Genomic DNA, 20,000 nt, shown 5'->3' with positions numbered 1-20,000 from the left:
TGTGTATCTTGTATGTATAACAAGAGAATATGACTTACTGAATGTGTTTAGAATTTGTGGATTATAGAGCATAGGTACTAGATAAGCTCAGAAAGTTAATATAACTTTGTGAAAATAAGGGGAAAGTGAAGCCATCTTAAAGTCTCTGGCAACAAGCCCATCCCAACATTACCACACACGGGAGTTAACACTGACTTCACAGACCAGTCAGACGTTGTATTCCCGTCAGCCAGCGGAATACCTTGGTTACTCTGTTTTCTTGTGACAAGTCTTGTGGTTTTATGTGACGTACGGACAGTTTATGCACTGTATTTACTGGTCCCACGGTGATTTGTGAAGTATCTGTAAACTGTGAGCAAATATTTGTTTGAAATAGACAAGTGGAGTGACCCAGTGAGTATCGGATAGAGTTGCGGCGTTGCCACGCGCTCAAAAAGTCCACAGGGAAGCGTTGCCACGTTGGGAGTAGGAGGATGATGATGATGATGGAGGCCCGAGTATCAGCTGAGCCTCTTCAGGGTCTCTCGACGTCCAGCTCTTCTCAGCGAAATTCAAAACACAGGTCCGTCAACAATAACGACGCCAACAAGAAGAAAAAGAAAAGGCGGAGGAGGCGGAGGCGAACGCCCAAATCGGAAAGTGCAAGCGAAATAACTAACGCCGTCGCTCTTGGGCGTCCGACATCGTCTTGCGACAGGGCCAGGGCCCTCTATAGTGGCCCGCCCACACCCGTTTTGAGACCCGTGGGCGCCCAAGTGCCGAGGGCCCCCGAGAATAGCACCCAATTTATTATGGACGATCACGAAAACTCCACTTTATTCGTGAACTTCGACAATTTCAGCACCCCCCAGTGGGAGCAGGAGCCACCAACGAGCGGAGGGGAGGAGGACCCTTACATAGGGACCCCGAGTGGGACTCCCACGCATCCCCTCAACCGGGACTGGTTCCCCTTCAACTTGGCAGACTTCGAAACTGCCTATCAGAGCGCCCGCGAAGACAAAATGATGGCAGGCAGCACCACCGATCTCAAGGCAGCCATCGTCGCTCTGGAGGCCAGGGCTGCCGTCCTAACGGATGCCTTATCGGCCTCTCCCTCCCGGCTGCTGTCGACCCTACAGGCGCAGCTCCTGCACCTTCAGGAGGAGAACGCCGCCCTGCGTTACCGCCTCAACCGTTATCAAGCCGATCGTAATCATCTGCAAGGGTCGTCCTCTTCCTCGTCGACGGACAGCGACTCCGAGTCGGACTCGACCAATTCCTCGAGCGACTGTTCGGAGTCGGACTGCGACACCTGCGCTGCTCGCCGTCAGCGTCCGGTATCCGCCGACGACGAAAAGGAGAATACGCGCCCTTCCCCCCTTCCTTCCACCCTCGCACAACCCGGGGTAGGAAGTACCTCCACGCCCTGAATTATTGGACATTGCCTTCAGGTTTCAGTTATTATAGTCGACAAAAGATGATTCCAGCTGTCATGAAATCTAGTAACCGTTTTTTTTTTTTTCAGTTTTCTAGGTTGGGATTTTAGTTGGTCTAAAGTTCTGGTTGATACAGAAATACCATACCATTATAAACTTAAATATTCCAGAATCAGTACCTTGCGACTCGTTAGTTAATTATATAATAAAGTAAATTTGAAAGTTTCTGACATAGCTTTATTGACTGTGATAAGGTTTATAAAATAGCTACTGTATGATATGTGAGTTCCAAGGTATATTTGCAATAGATCAGTGTATTAAGTATAATTATCGTAGTTCTTTGTAATTGAATTTTTTAACGATTGTAAATACCGTTTGCTAGCGTCGGGTACATCTTGAGTTTAAAAATCATTGCAGTTGTATTTTGTAGATTTAGTTTGGTCCGATGACAAATGGATGACAGGAGGAATATTAAAATAGTGATGCCAAACCGGTATGATTGTAGGTAGGCCTAATCTTAGATACTTCGTTCAACCATTTCATTCTCATGTAGGTGGATTTAGTTTAGATTAACTTAGTTTGTGTTGTAGACAAAGTTTTAAGTCTTTTACCTGTTCTAGAACTGAAGGACGAATGTTAAAGCTAGTGGTCAGGTTGAGTCTAAGCCTGCGTAGGTCATGAAACAAGGATAATGGGATATGCATACTGTTTTTCAGTGAGCAGTTTGTTTTTATTGAAAGAATGAAATATGAAAGAAGGTCATGTCATAAAAACCGTACATTTTTTTGCTATATTGAAAAAAAAATCTTGTTTTCTTAAGAATCTGTGGTCTTCGTAGATCATATGTATGTAAGCCGATTTTATAAGAAAAATTGCTGTTTATATCTCTAATTAGAATATCTCTAATTAGAGACAACTACGTATTTGAACTTGCAATATTTGACCGAAATGTGGTCGTAAGGACTCCTGTTAGTGGCAAATATTTTGTTGTTGTAGTGGTAGCAGTAGACAGAAAGCTGTAGCCAAATATTTAATGTAATTTATGATAAACTTGACTATGCATTGTATTCTTTCCTCATGTTAATTGAAGTTGCTGTGCAAAAATGAAAGGTTGTCAGGTGGACATTGGCTAAGGGTGTGTAAATGTGTGTGAGGCTTAATAATTATTACATCATTAATAAGGATGATGAACAAAATGACTTAAATCATGTTCGAACCAATACTACAGCTTAAGACAAAAGTGTTTGTGTATTAAGAAGGACCTTTTGCATGTTAATGTTGACAGTACTATCAGATAAAGTTGATCGAGTTAATGATTTTGTCAAGTTAGTACTATTGACATCATTCTGTAAGAGAAAATTTTGGTGCAAGAACTGTGTTGGCATTCATTGTAGGGTGGTACAGCGAGGTCATAATTGCCCTTACTGTTACTAGTTAAGAATATCCTGTCTTTCAGTGCTTTCCACAAGTTATATAGATTTTTAAGAATGATAGATTAATTTTACAGAAGCAGTTAAGAATGAATATGCAGATTTGTCTTTCTTGAAGGTTGGAAGGTAGATCATGGTAGCCTGCGCATGGAACTACATTACATGATAAACAGTGGTGTGAGTAGAGGAAAGAAGCTGGAATATAATTTGATGGCAACTTCCATTAGATAAGCTGTATCTTCAAACTTTTGATGGAAATCTTTCTTATCTTCTCTTCAAGTATCTGTAGGCAGCATTTTTTGAGTTTTGTACAGCTGTTAGTGATGTATATTTTGTTTGAAATTTTAATGTTTTATATGCAATAGTACATGGTAATGCGTGGTTGCTTTGTAAATATTCTATCAGGCAAAGCATTATCATTGCTCTCATGGTATAAATGACTCTCCTCACAATAGTTATATGCAACCCATTAGTTACTGCCACATACTGTACCTGCCAGGAAGTGAGGATAGGATGTACATTAGATGCTAATATGTATTGCATCTTGCCTCCTGATGGGAAGTTAGGTGGACAGTTAATAGCATAAGGTCTGTTGTATGTTTGAAAAAATCCAGTGTTAGTCAGAAAAGATTTGGACCACAACTGTACCTGTCCTCACGATTGTGATATTAATTATTAAGATAAATGTAAGTTTGCTCATTAAGAAGTACATAACGAAGTAGTTACTGTTGGGGGAGATTGATATGTGCTGTGGCAGTTTCTTTTTTTTTTCTAGAGAAGGAATTTATTTAAGATTTTATGTACAAATTGCCCAATTTTTATGAAAAATTGGGTTGTTAGTTTTTATGGCTTTGCCATCTAGTGCTCCTTTGAAACAGAGTATGAGATATCAGTTTCCTTTTCATACTTGGAGTTTAACTGATTTCTTTTCAAGAGAGTAGCTTTGTACTGATTATGTTTTTGTGTTAAGCTTCAGAGTAGCTGCTTTGAATAAAAGATCCATTTGTATGTACGTCTTTGACGCAGATCTCGAAGTATAACAGCTCTTCATCTTTCAGGACTTTGTAATCTCTGTTACTACAATGTAAGTTATAGAAAAGGAAAATCATAAAACTAGCCAATGTTGAAATACACATTGGATGCCATGTAAACCTTTCCTCTTCAATTTTCATTTCAAAGAAGGTTGCTATAAATATTGTTTTATGAGCAAGACTACAGTGTTATGATACATACAGCACATTTTAAAATATAAGATTAATCCACACATGTTTCTTGCTAATCCTGCAGTCATCCATGAACAGAAAAAATGTAATTTTGTAAGGCAAAAGTTGCCAGTATGTTGGCATTGATGCATTCAAAATATCCTTAAATACTGTAGATCATTTGTTGAACAAGGAGGCAACATTGTTTTGTTTTTCTAGAAGTAAATCTATTTGATTTTTTTTTTTTTTAATCGTAAGATTTTTATATTAATCGTAAGATTTTTATAATGTTCATCCAATACAGATATCAGGAAGTTTCTTTTTTCCTAGTATTATGTTACATCACAGTATGTTTTAAATTCACAACAGTGATGTTCAGTATTTGAAGAGTTAATATGTGTCCCACCTTTAAATTTCATTTTGTGGTTTAATTCAGTTTAATGTTAGCAAACCGTTTGAATGATATTGTAGTCTTGATCATTCTTTTCAGTACTTGTTCTGTTGATTAATGTTAAAGTGCAGTACGATTTCCCTGTGAACTGTGCTGTTTAGACATGAAATTGAAGCATCTTTTATTTTTTTGAATGGATAATAGCATTACAGTATTAAACAGCAGAGTACTATACCATTCTTGTTTTTGTATGTTTGACTTCTTTGCTCATTATAAAATCTGTTGAATATGTCTTACGCATAATTTTTTGGTTTTGAGATATTAAAAATTGTCATCTTGTCATTTATTTGTTAAAAAATCTGGTCAGAATAAAAACTCACTTTTAAGTTATCGGACTTGTATTATTTTCCTCTAATTAACACCATCTCACTTTTAAGTTATTGGACTTTTATTCAAGTTATTGGACTTGTATTTAAGTTATTGGACTTTTATTTAAGTTATTGGACTTGTATTAGTTTTCATCCAATTAAAACTACGTACATATATCACAGTGTAGCGTAGAGGTAGTCCATTGATAAATGATTTTTGTTAGAGTAACTTACTCTGTACTAATTACATCGCTTTAGTTTCTACTTTGATGGCAGCCTAAATTTTGAAGCTCGTTGTAATACACTTCTTCTATCAAGTAGGTGACTAGGCTCTACCCACTTTCTGGGAAGGAGAGGAACAACTTCATGAAAAGTTAAATTTGTGTGCCGTCATAGAGCTAACACTATTGTGGGAGGGCAGCTTGTTTTGGATTTCAACCTTGTTGCTTCTCAATTTGGTGAAGTATTTGGGCTTATGGCCTTTTGATATTGAATTCTTGTGTGAATGCGTTGTGGTTTTGTCTTTTTCTGTCTAATTTAGTTATTTTTAGTTTGGTATTTCAACCGGCTGTTCTCTCGGGGAAAATTGGCTGATCGGTAATTAGTAGTTCGGTAGTTCTGAATGAGGTTCACCAGTATACCCTGGTTTGTAAGAGCATAACTAAAAGATTTCTCTTGTTTTTCATTTTGTGTTTATTTCTTGATTATGTCAGACTATACTCTGTTTTTTCCATCTGTCCATCCGCTTTGGTGTTTGCGCATGGTAACACTGCGACCCGGGCTATAAATAATATCCTGTTTCAAATATTAACGGGGTAATTCGCATACGGTAAATTATTAAAACACTTTTCAGTTGCAAATGTACACCCAGATATCCTTTTATTTACCTAAAACTTACACATAGCGTAACTATTTAAAGCCCCGGACGCAGTGTTACCATGCGAAAACACCACAGGCAGATGGAAAAAAACAGAGTATAGTTCAACTAGTCTTTGGTATTGCAGTAAAAGCTGCAGTACCAGGTTAACTAAAGTATCTTATGATCCTCATACCATTTGTGCTTCTTGCAGAGGACAGGTTTGCTCATTTAATAATATATGTAAGGAGTGTGAGAGCTGGAATGAGAAAGCATTGAGGAATTTTAACGTCTCGTCTGACTAAGTGAGAGAGATAGGAAGAGGAAGGCAGCCGCTAAGAGCTGAGGATAAAGGTTTAGCTAGTAACTTTACTCCAAAGAAGGTGAGTACAGATGTTTGTACTTGTTATTACCTCTCCCATTTCTAATGTTGAGTGCTTGCAGAGTCCTCCAGCTCCTCCCTCACCTGGATCTTGCTCTTTGGAACCTGACTACTTTGCCAGCCTAGGGAACAGGATCGACCAGAAGTTTGGATTGATGGTGAGTACAGTGACTCCATTTGGTGAGTCAGTGTAATTTTTGATGGATAAATTTAATAAAAGTGATAGTGAAATGATTGTGAAGGAGGTGGCTACCCGGCCCGCCTACTCGCCTAGGCAAAGATCACTGCCAGACCCCTGAACTAGAGAGGAGTAGACTGAAGGCCCAGTGGAGGATGGTAGGGGTCTGCCCACAGGTAGTCACCCCCTCAATCGAACCTGTGCAGTTCCAGGTTGTGACATGGGCCCATTGGAGAGGCATTTCAAATGTCCACAGTCACTCCTCAAGCCCAGGAATGCCCAGCCAGACTTGAGGCGCTAGTACCATTAGTCTAAGGAGTCTTGCCCCTTGAAGGGACATTCCTCTTTGGAGCATTCTCCTCTGCCCTGCAAAAAGCCTAAAGAGCCTTTAAGAAGCCCAGAAGCTACTTGCAGCTTTTGGATAGATTAAGGGCGCAGGTCTGCCTTTGCTGTGGCTAAAGTAAGTGATGTTTCCTGGTACAGAAGTAGACCATCTTTTGACAAACATTTTCAAGACGTTAGAGGTGCTTAGCTTCCTCGACTGGTCAGTGGGAGCCATAGGAAAGAAAATGAGAATTTTCCCCTTTAGCTGAGGATTGTTCTGTAGATGGCTCTATTTCATGTATAACACTGACAAAGCTATAAGAGATGCTTCTCTGGAATTGGCCTCCCTTTTCACCGTAGGAATTTTAAAGAAGAAGCTCTAGTGTTCATTCACCTCCAAGAGTGTCACTTCCTCTTGAAGGTCAGCACTGCTTTTCTTGCCACTAGACAGTCATCACCTTTTTCCCCAGGTAGTAGTTAATGAGATCACGTACCCTGGAATGACAGAAAAAATCCACCTAGGACCTTTTAGCCCAGTCTGGAAGACGACCCAGGGACTGGGCTACCTTTTCATCGAAGTCGATCTCGCCTTTACAAATACAGCCCTTTCAAGGAAGGAAGCAGAGACCCCAATCTAGGATGAGGTGTGTTCAATTTTTCTTCCAGGCAGTCCTCAAAGCCTGCAATGAAGAAGTGGAGAAACAGTCCTCCATGCGCCCATGTGGTGCCAGACTCCAGCTCTTTGGGAGAAGTGGGAGAAAAAGGGCAGAACCTTGCATTGTTCAGGTAGTAAAGGCAGAGTACTTTATACTATTCAAAGAAAAGCCACTACTGGTGAACACTCCAATCGCACCAACTCTCACTCCATAGGATCAGAAAATTTTTTAGCTCTTGCTGAATAAGTCTCATTGTTACTGAAGAAAGGGTCAATAGAAAGAGTAGAGGATGTCAGGTCGAAGGGGTTCTACAACCGCGATGTGAGGCCTCTGAATGTTTACATAGAAAAGACAAAAATCAAAATGGAAACAGACCAGTCTGTTCTAGCATCCATCAATCAGGGGATTGAGTGATCTCCTGGATATGCAAAATGCATATTTTCATGTGCTGGTTCATAGTTTGTCAAGAAAATTTCTAAGATTTGTTTATCAGAACAAATTGTTTCAGTTCAGAGTGCTGTGCTTTGGACTGTCGACAGCCCTTCTGGTATTTACTCGAATCTTTGCTCCTTTAGCAAATTGGCTACACCCGATAAGTATCAATAGACGATTGGCTATTCATTCACCCACGAACCAGCAGTGCACGGGACCTAGAATTGACTCGACAATAAATCTTCAGAAATCACAGCTGACCCTATCTCAGAGGCTTCTCTATCTGGGGATTTAGATAGATCTCAAGACTTCTCGGGCTTTCCTATCTCCCAAAAGGATCGAGTCTTGCCTGAAAATCGTAAATCATTTTTTATCAGTCCAGAAGTGCTCGGCAAACAAATGGATGAGTCTGCTGGGCACTCTTTCTTTAACAGAACAGTTCATCAGGCTGGGGAGGTTACATATGAGAACCCATGAATACTTTCTGAAGATCAGCTGGGACAGGAAGATCCAACCAAACTTGTTCATTTTCCAATTGACGGACGAGATCAAGGAAAACCTAAGATGGTGGCAATCGAAAGACAGGTATTTAGAAGGAAGGTTTCTGAGACATCTGAACCCAGACCTAAGTCTCTTCTCTGATGCGTCAAATGCAGGTTGGGGAGCACACTTAGCAGACGAGACGTCAGCAACTTGGTCTGGGGAAGAGAGGGAATTTTGTAAAAACAACAGAGAATTGAGAGCAATTCATTAAGGTCTCATTCGCTTCCAAGAGGAGTTAAGGGACAAAGTGATAGAGTAGTATATCAGTCAACAAGGGGGAATGCACTCTTTCTCTCTGAGGGCAAAAGCTCTTCTCTCTTGGTGGATCAGAATGGGACAAGTTAGTTAACCATTTTATTCGGGAGGAAACTAAATGTATTAGCAGGTGGATTAAGTCTAAACCAAGGCCTTCCCACAGATTGTACTCTAGACCCTTGAATATGCAAAGACTTGTGAAAGCTGTTTGGGAAACCATGTTTGGGTTTGTTTGTCACATTCAGAAATCTCTGCTTACCTCTGTTCTGCTCTCCTTTGCCGGATCCATGGGACTGGACGACAAGACTCTCCCATCAGACTGGTCCAACCTAGATGCGTACGCTTTTCCCCCATTCAGCATGATAGGGAAGTGCCGAACAAACTTCAATCTCCTCCAAATGTCAGCATGACTATTAGTTCCCTATTGGCCACAACAAAGAATGGTTTACAGATCTACTAGCCCTATTAGTGGGCTACCCAAGACTTCTTCCCACCATTCCAGAGCTACTCAGACAGTCCCACTTCAGGAGGTTTCACCAAAACTTGTCTTATTCTGGCCCTGACAGGTTTTCGACTATTGTCATTCTTTCAATCGAAGGGATATCCAAAGTCAGTGTCTCAAGCTATTGCCAGTAGCAGACAACAATTGTCCAGCAAAGAATACCAGGCAAAGTGGTCCATCTTTCGACCTAGATGCAGAAGAAATAACACTACTACTTCTAAAACAACTTTGACACAGATAGCAGACTTCCTCCTGTATCTAAGATCTTCTAGGGGTCTGTTGTCATCAACCATTAGGGGCTATAGATAGATACCGAGTTCCATATTTCGTCACAGAGGCCCGGACATCACATCAAATCAGGACATCTCAGACCTCATTAAATCTTTGACTCCTCTAAACCCAAGACAGAGTAGGTGGTTTCTTGGAATCATGACATAGTCCTTAAGTGGATTTCAAGACCATGAGAGACTTAACTAGGAAGACTCCGTTCCTTATGGTTCTCGTAACAGCTAAGAGGATTAGCAAACTCCATGCCTCTGACAAAAGGGTGGGTTTTTCACAGGGAGATGTGGTGTGCTTTCTCATGTTAGGATTTCTAGCTAAAAATGAATTACCCTGGAAATTATGGCCTAGATCATTCACAGTGAAGAATTTGCCAGATATGGTAGGCACAGAAGACGATGAGAGAATTCTGTCCTGTGAGAGCCCTTGGGTATATCTCCACAAGACTGTGAAGATCAGGGACCTGATGAGCAAGTTATGGTGCTGAGTGAAGAATCCATTCAGACCTCTGTTGAAGAATGCTATCTCGTAGTTCCTAAGAGGCCTCATTAGGGAGGCACATTTATAGGGTGGAGAGGATTCTTATCCTACCTTGAAGGTGAAGGCTCATGAGGTAAGAACATTGGTAACCTCTTTAGCCTTCAAGCATAACTTTTCCTTGTCTTCTATTCTGCAAACAATTTACTGGAGGTGTAAGTCTGTGTTTGTGATGCATTATTTAAAAGACTGGGAAACTGTATATGACAATTGCAAAAGCTTTGGACCTTTGTCAGTAGCAGGTATGAGACTGGTGGAGAAAGCATAGGGGACATGTATAGTCCTCCTGAGTACAGATCCAGGAAACATTGGTTAAGGCCTGGGCAGAGGCTAGTTTTTAATCCTTGTAACTGGTTAGAATGTTGAGTTGTTGTTTAGCTTGTGTCAAAACTTTCTCAGCTAACTGAATACCCCTCAGGTGGAAAGTTATTGTGCCAGTAGAGGTGTCTTACAGCCATACTGCTGCACCACTACTGGTTGAGAGGAGGTCTCATTAGAGGCAGTACCTACTTGAAGCAGCTCTCTCCCCAGGTAAGGAACAAGTTTTTATAGATGTTTTCATGAAAAATGAATATTTAATGAGATCATGTCAAGATTAACAAACCCACTATTTTTCAAAACAATATTATACCACTGATTTATATATACTATAGTATATGTATTTGTAAGGACGGGATTTTGCCAAATGTCCGTCCTTCCTCTGTACATACTTTTTATGCCATATACTAAAATGTAGAGCATTTCATGGCCTATCTCCCAATATATATATATATCATGTAAAAATGTACTCTCTGCATGAAGATATATGTGTGTTTTTAGCTGCGATGAAAGAATCACAACAGGGGCTCCGTCCCCTTTTGTATGTATATATATACAGCCGTCTCTGTTCAATAAAGTTAGAGCTTTCTCCTTGTCTGAGTCCAGTCCTCACGTGTGTGTGTGTGTGTGTGTGTGTGTGTGTGTATATATATATATATATATATATATATATATATAATATATATATATATATATATATATATATATATATATATATAATTGTTTTATTAGTACAACTAACCCAGTATTTACAAGTAGAACCGAACCTCGCATACATTTTTGAGGGTGAAAAAATGGAACTTTTTTTGCATGAAGTAGTTTCTCTCCTTCCCAAAAAGGGGGCAGAGCCTAGTCACCTGTTCACAGAAGAGGAAGAGCATACAACAGCGAATTTTGAAATTCAATCTGCCGTCAAAGTATAAACTACAGCGATGTAATTACTGGGTAGGTACTAATAAAACTTAGTTTTATTATAGAAATAGTATATACACAAATAAAACTTCATTTTATTATAGAAATACCATATTATCATAATTTCATCAGCATTTCATAAAAATAAATCTGGGTTTTCAGACCTCTTTATGACCATTCTTTTAAGGACTGTTGCAAGTTTCTGTAACATTGGGTCCCTTGTGCACAAGAATGGCTTGAGCCATATACAAAATACAGGACAAAGTGTTGTGTGACCTTTGTGAGGTCATGTTGTAACTTTGTTTGCAAATTAAAAACATGATTTCTCAAAAGTCAGCATAGCGCTCTTACAAGCCATTAAGGATGTAGTAGTATGTATTGTTATGGTTGAGTTTCCTGCCTTTTTTTTTTTTTTTTTTTTTTTTTTTTTTTTTTTTTTTACTGCTGCTGTTAGGCAGTGATTCAATTGACTCGCTTCCAGATAAAGCACCATCATCCTCACTTATTCTGCTGGCTTGCAGCTTTCATTGCCAGTTGCAGCAGACTCCTTCACATAAAGAGGATCTGGGAGGGTTTTTCCAGGGTTTCTAGTGGATGCTGGATGGCCTCTTCCTCCCAGTGTTTTTTCATATGGCCAAAATTTCACCCATTCGTTCAGTTTCCCCCTTGCATACTTGTGATTCGTACTCACATATAAGAAATCCCTCTTTGAGGAAACATACTTGGGTTTGTTTTTAGCTCTTGCCTATTTCTTACCTGTTATCATTTGTAATGTGCATATTGAGTACATAAACTTCAAAAAGCCACTACCAAGCACATTTTCATAGAATTTGTAGAATATGTTCTGAATTTGAATGTTACTGAAAGATTAAATGATTTACCCAGCTGGTGATTAGTTGCGCTGTCCATAAGTATGCAGCCTACTAGACTTTGGCTGAGTTTTTGTGAAGTGAAAGTAGAAATGTTAAAGGCAACTTTACCATTGCAGTGAAAAGGGTAATGTATAAATAAGCCTACTATTACAATACCAAGATTCAAAATTTTTCATATGACAACAATCATTGATTAATAGACCCTTGTAATGTTTTAATTTTTAAGTTGCAGATTTGATTAAAGTTGGTTACCTGTTTATCTTTGTCTGTCACACTGATGTTCATCATCTCTGAATTAGCTGCTACATAGGTAATCTTTTATATGTATGTATAGTATTTTGATTTTCCAGTTATCTGTACAGAAGATACCTTTCTGCTTGATAGGTACTTTTGTTCAAATGGTACTCTTATTAAAATAGCAGTTGCCTCTGTAACTTAATGGAAGTCTTGCCACCTGATAATTACACCGAAAAAGATATGGTATAACCTGTACTTGACCATTCAAGAAGTCCCACAACTGCCAATAATTCCTATAATTTTTGGCATGAACTGAACTTCACATTATACCATATGCATCCTGTTTGATTAGGTAGCCTGCCCAGTAAAAATCCATCGTAATAGTGTAGCCGAGATGACTGAAGTCTAAACAATTTAGGCTGTACTCTATGAACTTCATTTTTTCATACAATGAACTTACCTGTCAGATATATACTTAGCTAAGACTCCGTCGTCCCCGACAGAAATTCAAATTTCGCACCACTCGCTACCGGTAGGTCAGGTGATCTACCTGCCTGCCCTGGGTGGCAGGACTAGGAACCATTCCCGTTTTCTATCATATTTTCTCTGTCGCCGGTGGTATCAACATTGTTGTTACTACCTCCTGACTGGAATTCGCTTTTCAAGACTTTTTTGATCATCTATATTGGATTTCTTGGTGACGTACTGGATCGTTGTTTTGGCATTCGCTACTGTGGACTGGATTTGGACTTGCTTTTGATTTTTCTGATAGAATGTCTGATTCAAGTGTTAGTGTGAGAGTGTGTGTGAATGTAGGCTGCAAGGTGAGGATACCGAAGGCTTCGGTTGATCCTCACACTGTATGTCGTAAATGTAGGGGGTTTGACTGTTCTTTGGCTAACACCTGTATTGAGTGTGAAAAGTTGAATGCTAATGAATGGAAGACTCTAACTTCTTACTTGAAGAAGTTAGAGAGGGATAGAATTAGACGGGCTGCACAAAAGAGTGTGAGTACAAGGCCTATTGAGCCTTTTTCTGAGTCTAACTCTCCTTTTATTAATGAATTTGATTCTCCCTATGTATCTGAATCCTCACAGGCTTTGCATTCGGATTCGGCTTCGGAAATTGCCAATCTGAAGGCTACTCTTCGTAAAATGAAGACAAAGATGGCGGCCATGCAAGGTAAGGGAAGTGATAGTGAATTACTTAGTGAAGTGAGTGTTCCCAGTGTTGTGGAGGGGGCGTCTGACCGTCCCTGCGATGCTCCCAGGCCTAGACCTCTTCCAAACTCACATACCCAGAGGAGTAGGAAAGTCGAAAGTCGTACGGAGGTTGTGGGGAATCCCCAACGGTCAGGCGTCCCTTCAGCAGGTTCTGTTTCGCTACAGTCTGCTCAGGACCGCTTTAATAGAAGCGTCCTACGAGATTGTTTCTCGTCGTCCGGTTCTCCTTCACCTAAACAAGGGTGGAAGGACTCGGATCTTTCTAGGCCACTGAAAAGGCATTGGAAAGAGCGCGCGTTCGACTCGAGCCCGGAACGCTTCTCGGAGGAAGTTCCTTCTTCTATCAAGAAGGCTAAGCTGGTTTCGACGCCTCCTCGAACGGTATTTGAGGATCGCACTCCTTCGAGTTCTCCTGCTTCTTCTATTGAAGAGGACGCTGGTGTGGCTTCCAAGAGGATATTGCTTGCAGTACAAGAGCAGATAGCCTCTTTGGTTGGAGTTCTTTCGAGGGATCCCCCTCGCAAGAAGGACGCTAGACTTCCTATTAAGAAATCTCGTCTTCTTTCACCGGCCAGACGTGAAGCGTCCTCCAGACATGGGACGTCTTCCAGGCGCGAAGAGTCTTGCAAGCGTCAGGAGCTATCCGAGCGAGTTGCTCTGGATAAGGATATGCTCAGGCGCGAGGCGCCAGCCAGGCGCCAGTTAGGCGCGAGGATTCAGCCAAGCGCGAGGCGCCAGCCAGGCGCGAGGATTCAGCCAAACGTGAGACGCCAGCCAGGCGCGAGGAGTCAGCTTTGCGTGAGGCGCCAGACAAGCGCGAGGCGTCAGCCAGGCGCGAGATGCCAGCCAGACAACAATAGCCAACAAGCTCCAGCCAAGCGAGAAGCGCAGCCAAGCGCAGGCGCCAGACAAGCGCGAGGCGCCAGACAAGCGCGAGGCGCCAGCCAAGCGCGAGGAGCTTTCCAGGCGTGAGAAGTCAAGCAGACGCGAGACTTCTTTTAGACTTGAGAGAGATTCTGTTCACTCTATGAGTCCCTCTCCTAGTAGGAGTTTGTCACCAGTAGAGAGAGAACGGGATGAAGATCCTCTCGTTTTTCAGGCCGATTCTCTGCACGGTGTAGAAGGAGATTCGGAAGAAGAGGGTAACGGTAGAGAAGGAGTCTCTAACTATAGAGTTCTGACAGACCTTCTTTTGCAGGAGTACGGAGATTCTTTGACTCCTGCGGCTCCTCCTTCGCCTCGATCACTGTTTTCGAGTGCGGTTGTACCAAAGTCTTCATCGGTCTTGAAGATGAGACCTACGATCTCTATGAAGAGAGCGCTACAGTCTCTAGACAAATGGATGTTGTCAAAGAAGGATCTGGGCAGAACCACTCTGTATGCCTCCAGCCATACTTTCTGGCAAGAGAGGTTTCTGGTACCGAACTGGTGAGAACATGGGCCTTTCTCTCCCAGCGGCAGCCGAAGCGGACTTTTCAACCTTGGTTGATTCATCGCGGAGACAGGCTTTGAATGGAGCTCGTGTGTCTTGGGCAATTTCTGAGACGGATCATCTCCTCAAGGGCCTCTTCCATATTTTGGAAGTGTTTAATTTCCTAGACTGGTCCCTTGGGGTGATGTCTAAGAAGGCTCATGACTCGGAAGGTCTAGACCCCGAAGTCATTCTGAGTATTCTTTCTTATATTGACAAGGCAGTACAAGACGGATCGGGAGAAATCTCCTCTCTTTTTGGAGCGGTACTCCTTAAGAAGAGGAGTATTTATAGTGCCTTCTTAACCAAGGCGGTTTCTCCCTCACAGAGAGCAGCCCTGGTTTTCGCTCCCATGTCGGACTTCTTGTTTCCTTCTCAGTTAGTGAAGGACATTTCTCGCTCACTGACTGAGAAGGCGACACAGGATCTTCTCCTGCAAACTGCAAGGAAGAAGAGACCCCTAGTTTCGGTTGACAAGAAAGGACCGACTTCTATGGTTCAGCCCTTTCGAGGAGGCCCTCCCTCCAGAGCTCCCTCTAAGAGAAGAGGTCCTGAGAGGAGAGGTAAAGCTTCTTCCCGTCCCTTTAAGAAAGGGAAGTGAGACAGACAACCTCCAAACACCAGTGGGTGCCAGGCTTCTCGAATTTGCAGACGCCTGGTCACTCATAAACTCGGACGCCTCTTCGATGTCCATAATCAGGAAGGGATATCTTATCCCTTTCCAGGACAGTCCTCCCCTAACGACCATACCGCGGGAACTGTCAGCCAGATACAGGGACCCTGTACTGAGGGATACTCTTCGTCTGATGGTGAATCAAATGTGGGACAAAAGAGCTATAGAATTAGTTCTAGAGCAAAACTCTCCGGGGTTTTACAATCGGCTTTTCCTGGTTGCGAAAGCCTCGGGGGGCTGGAGACCAGTACTAGATGTCAGCGCTCTGAACAAGTTCATTCTAAAGGAGAAGTTCTCTATGGAGACTTCGGCCTCAGTCCTGGCGGATTTACGTCAAGGAGATTGGATGGTGTCGCTGGATCTCCAGGACGCCTATTTTCATGTCCCAATTCACCCTTCGTCGAAGAAGTACCTCCGTTTCATGACGGGGGGAAGGATCTTTCAGCTCAGGGCCTTGTGTTTCGGCCTGTCCACAGCTCCTCAGGTCTTCACAAACCTGATGAAGAATGTGGCGAGGTTTCTTCACCTCAAAGGCGTCAACATCTCTCTATATCTGGACGATTGGCTCATCAGGGCCAGAACAGAGAGAGAGTGTTTGGAGGACCTTTCTTTGACCCTAGACCTGATAAAGGCGTTGGGACTACTCGTGAACCTCGAGAAGTCACAGCTGATTCCCAGACAGAACTTGGTCTATCTGGGGATTCAGATGGATTCTCGGGGTTTTCGAGTATTTCCTTCGCAAGAGAGAATCGTGAGAGGCTTGGAAAAAGTCTCTCTATTCTTAGGGAAAGAACGGACTTCGGCGAGGGAATGGTTAAGCCTTCTAGGCACCCTTTCCTCGCTCGAACAGTTCTTTCCTCTAGGAAGACTGCATCTTCGTCCTCTTCAGTTTTTCCTAAGGAGATCATGGAACTGGAAGACGGGACTTCTCTCCGACAGTTTTTCTCCTTCCAATGGAGATGAAATACCACCCTGCAATGGTGGTTGTCCCCTCTAAAAGAGAACAAGGGAATTTCTCTGGAAGTTCCGAACCCAAGCCGAGTGTTGTATTCAGACGCATCGGAGAAGGGTTGGGGAGCAACACTAGGACCGAGAGAAGTGTCAGGCACCTGGAAGGCAGCACAGGTGTCCTGGCACATAATTTGCAAAGAACTTCTAGCAGTTCACTTGGCGCTAAAGTTCTTCGAACCCTTTGTGACAAACAGTGTGGTCCAAGTGAATGTGGACAACACTACCGCCCTGTCCTACATTCGGAAGCAAGGAGGAACGCACTCTGTGTTCAAGATCTTTTATTACGAGATAGCAAGAGATCTGCTAATTTGGACCTCACAGAGGAACATCTCCCTCCTGACAAGATTTGTTCAGGGTACGAGAAACGTCAGGGCGGACAGACTGAGCAGGAGAAGCCAGGTCCTTCACACAGAATGGACTCTTCATTCAGAGGTGTGTCAGAGTCTTTGGGATCTTTGGGGCACTCCTCACGTAGATCTGTTTGCCACATTCCTTTCCAAAAGGCTGGAAGTCTTTTGTTCAGTGGTGAAAGACCCAAGAGCTCTCGTGGTCGACGCCTTCCTGCTAGACTGGTCTCATGTGGACGTGTACGCTTTCCCCCCTTTCAAAATCCTGGGACAAGTGTTGAGAAAGTTTGTAGCGTCCAACGGGACAAGGATGACCCTGATAGCCCCGTTTTGGCCAGCACAAGATTGGTTTGCAGAGGTGCTGGAGTGGACAGTAGACTTCCCAAGATCCCTTCCAAAAAGGATGGATCTTCTCAGACAGCCACACTTCGAGAGGTTTCATCAAAACCTCCCCGCTCTCGCGCTGACTGCCTTTCGACTATCGAAAGACTTGTCAGAGCGAGGGGTTTTTCTCGCGAAGCTGCAAGCGCTATCGCTAGAGCCCGCAGAGCTTCCACTAGACGAGTCTATCAGTCGAAGTGGGAGGTATTCAGAAGGTGGTGTAAGTCTAAGAAGTTGTCCTCCTCCACTACCTCTATAACCGAAATCGCTGATTTCCTTTTGTTCTTGAGAGAGGTCTCTCACTTGTCTTTGTCGACGATCAAAGGATACAGGAGCATGCTTTCGGCAGTCTTCAGAAACAGAGGCCTAGAGATTGCTGATAATAAAGATCTGCACGACTTGATTAGATCATTTGAAACGACAAAATCTAAGGAACTAACTCCTCCCAGCTGGAACCTGGATGTAGTTCTCAAGTTCCTTTCGTCTGACAGATTTGAGCCTCCCCATTTAGCTTCGTTCAGGGATATAACAAGGAAATGCTTGTTTCTCCTATCTTTGGCGACAACCAAAAGAGTTGGGGAACTTCATGCCCTGGAAGATGAAGTCGGCTTTAACAGAGACTCGGCCTTCTGCTCGTTTAGAACTCTTTTTCTAGCGAAAAATGAGAACCCATCGAATCCCTGGCCCAAGAGATTCGAGATTAAAGGCTTATCGAGTCTAGTAGGGAGAGAAACAGAAAGGTCTCTTTGCCCGGTAAGAGCCTTGAAGTTCTACTTACAAAGAAAGAAACAAATGGGAGGCTCTAGACAAAGTCTTTGGTGTTCGATTAAGGACCCCACAAGAATCATGTCTAAGAACGCATTAGCTTTCTTCATTAGGAGCGTCATTACAGATGCTCACAAGTTCTGTCCTGACGACTCTTTTCCGCTTTTAAGAGTAAAAGCTCATGAAGTTAGAGCAGAGGCGACGTCTCTCTCTTTTCAGAAGAATATGCCGCTAAAGAAAATCATTGATACGACATATTGGAGGTGCAATTCGGTATTTGCATCTCACTATCTTAAAGACGTTCGCGTGACCTACGAGAAATGTTTTTCTCTGGGGCCTTTTGTATCGGCGGATACGATACTGGGTACGGGAGCAAACACCAATCCTTAACTTTGTACATACATTCTACTAGATATGTTCTAGATTTCTGCTGACAAAGAGGGCTCGGTGCTGCACTGGCGGCCAGTCACTGTTGTTCAGTAAGGAACTCTTGTGATATCTTTTAGAGGAGTATTAAAATTTTTTTTTTTAGAATTTTTGTATGAATGCGTTTAGATTCGAGTTATGGGTTGTTTGTAATGAGTTCGGGGATAACTCAGAACAATTCTATATACTAACATGGTGGTTAGGATCAGGTGGTCGGGATTGGTTATGCTCCTTCATAAGGTGTGTTGTCATAGAAGTGGTCCAGTACCCATTGACAAAGTCCTTTCAGGCTCTGCCAAGTAAGCGGTTCATATACCCATCGACAGACCCACAAGAACTCTAGCCATAGATCTAATATCTCGCTAAAGTCTTGAGGTGATGCAGACTACCGGGCTACAGCCACGAAGTCTACCACCTATCAGGTAGGAACCAAGGTTTTTCTTTTATACCTACAACATATGTTGTTTACCTGTCTATTCCATATTAGCTGTCTCTTACCCTCCACCAAAGGGTGCCAATCAGCTAAGTATATATCTGACAGGTAAGTTCATTGTATGAAAATGATATTGTTATAATACAATAAAGTTTCATACATACTTACCTGGCAGATATATACTTAGCTAAGACTCCGTCATCCCCGACAGAAATTCAAATTTCGCGCCACTCGCTACCGGTAGGTCAGGTGATCTACCTGCCTGCCCTGGGCGGCAGGACTAGGAACCATTCCCGTTTTCTATCATATTTTCTCTCTTCCACCTGTCTCCTGCGGGGAGGCTGGTTGGGCCATTAATCGTATATATCTGCCAGGTAAGTATGTATGAAACTTTATTGTATTATAACAATATCATTTTTATTTATGCTTGAAACTGTAACCATTATATTGTAATGTATACATGAATACAAATTATTATAATGCTCCAAACTTTCCATGAGCAGCTTTCTGGGACATGGTTATCCAAGAAGTGCACAGTTAGAAAAATTTTTCAGCTGCCCAAGATTAGCTTTGGCAAATTTGATGTCAAGATATTTGGAGTTTGTTGTTACATTGCTTCATATGTGTTGTTTATTATATAGTACTGTAATTTGTTTTTTGTTAGCATATTGAAAATTTTTTTTATTGCTTCTAGAAGTATTGCTTGAGTTTCTTTTACTGAACATTACAGGTGTTTGTAACTCAATATTTTATTCTACTACCTAGTGAGATTTGTCTACATTTCAGACCCATTTTTCTAAGCCCAAGGTGACTTGGTGCTAAACACACACAAAGAAGTTTGAAAGCTAATTTGGAAGAAACCAAATGGAATGGATTTAAAATTTGGGATTGAAAGATTGCTACGAAAAATTTAGCTACAGCTACAGTGAGGCATGCAAGATACATACACTGTAAGTGATACTCCACCCTTTGTAAATTTAGCAAATAATTGTAGGCATATTATTAGATATGGCTATGTTATCTTTGTGTAAACAACGGAATAAGTTGAGATCTGAAGGTAGTGTAGGACTGAAATGTTTACTTGTCCATAGGAGTCTGCAGTGTGAATTTTTGGTACTGAACAACTCTGAAAAGAGTAATTAATCTTTTTGGTTTTGTTGTGAATTTGTGTTTTGTAT

At 42.0% G+C, this 20,000-nt stretch overlaps 1 protein-coding gene and 1 long non-coding RNA gene across 2 annotated transcripts in view; both read left to right on the top strand.

Annotated features, from left to right (window-relative positions):
- LOC135195469 (uncharacterized) overlaps nt 1-19,815 on the top strand; it is a 33,301-nt gene extending 13,486 nt beyond the window's left edge. The window contains exons 2-3 of the long non-coding RNA XR_010310142.1: nt 5,877-6,045; nt 19,609-19,815. This is a non-coding gene — a long non-coding RNA (uncharacterized LOC135195469). The remainder of the gene's footprint in view (nt 1-5,876; nt 6,046-19,608) is intronic.
- On the top strand, nt 71-4,828 carry LOC135195818 (uncharacterized). Its single transcript, XM_064222308.1, has one exon. It carries the CDS (start codon nt 474-476, stop codon nt 1,407-1,409), a length of 936 nt encoding a protein of 311 aa, XP_064078378.1. The 5' UTR covers nt 71-473; the 3' UTR covers nt 1,410-4,828.
- Nucleotides 19,816-20,000: the final 185 nt, after the last annotated feature.

The sequence above is a fragment of the Macrobrachium nipponense genome, chromosome 16 (assembly GCF_015104395.2).
Source record: "Macrobrachium nipponense isolate FS-2020 chromosome 16, ASM1510439v2, whole genome shotgun sequence".
Taxonomy (NCBI): Eukaryota; Metazoa; Arthropoda; class Malacostraca; order Decapoda; family Palaemonidae; genus Macrobrachium; species Macrobrachium nipponense.
Note: the sequence above shows the minus strand (reverse complement) of the source record. Positions and strands in the feature narration are given on the sequence as shown.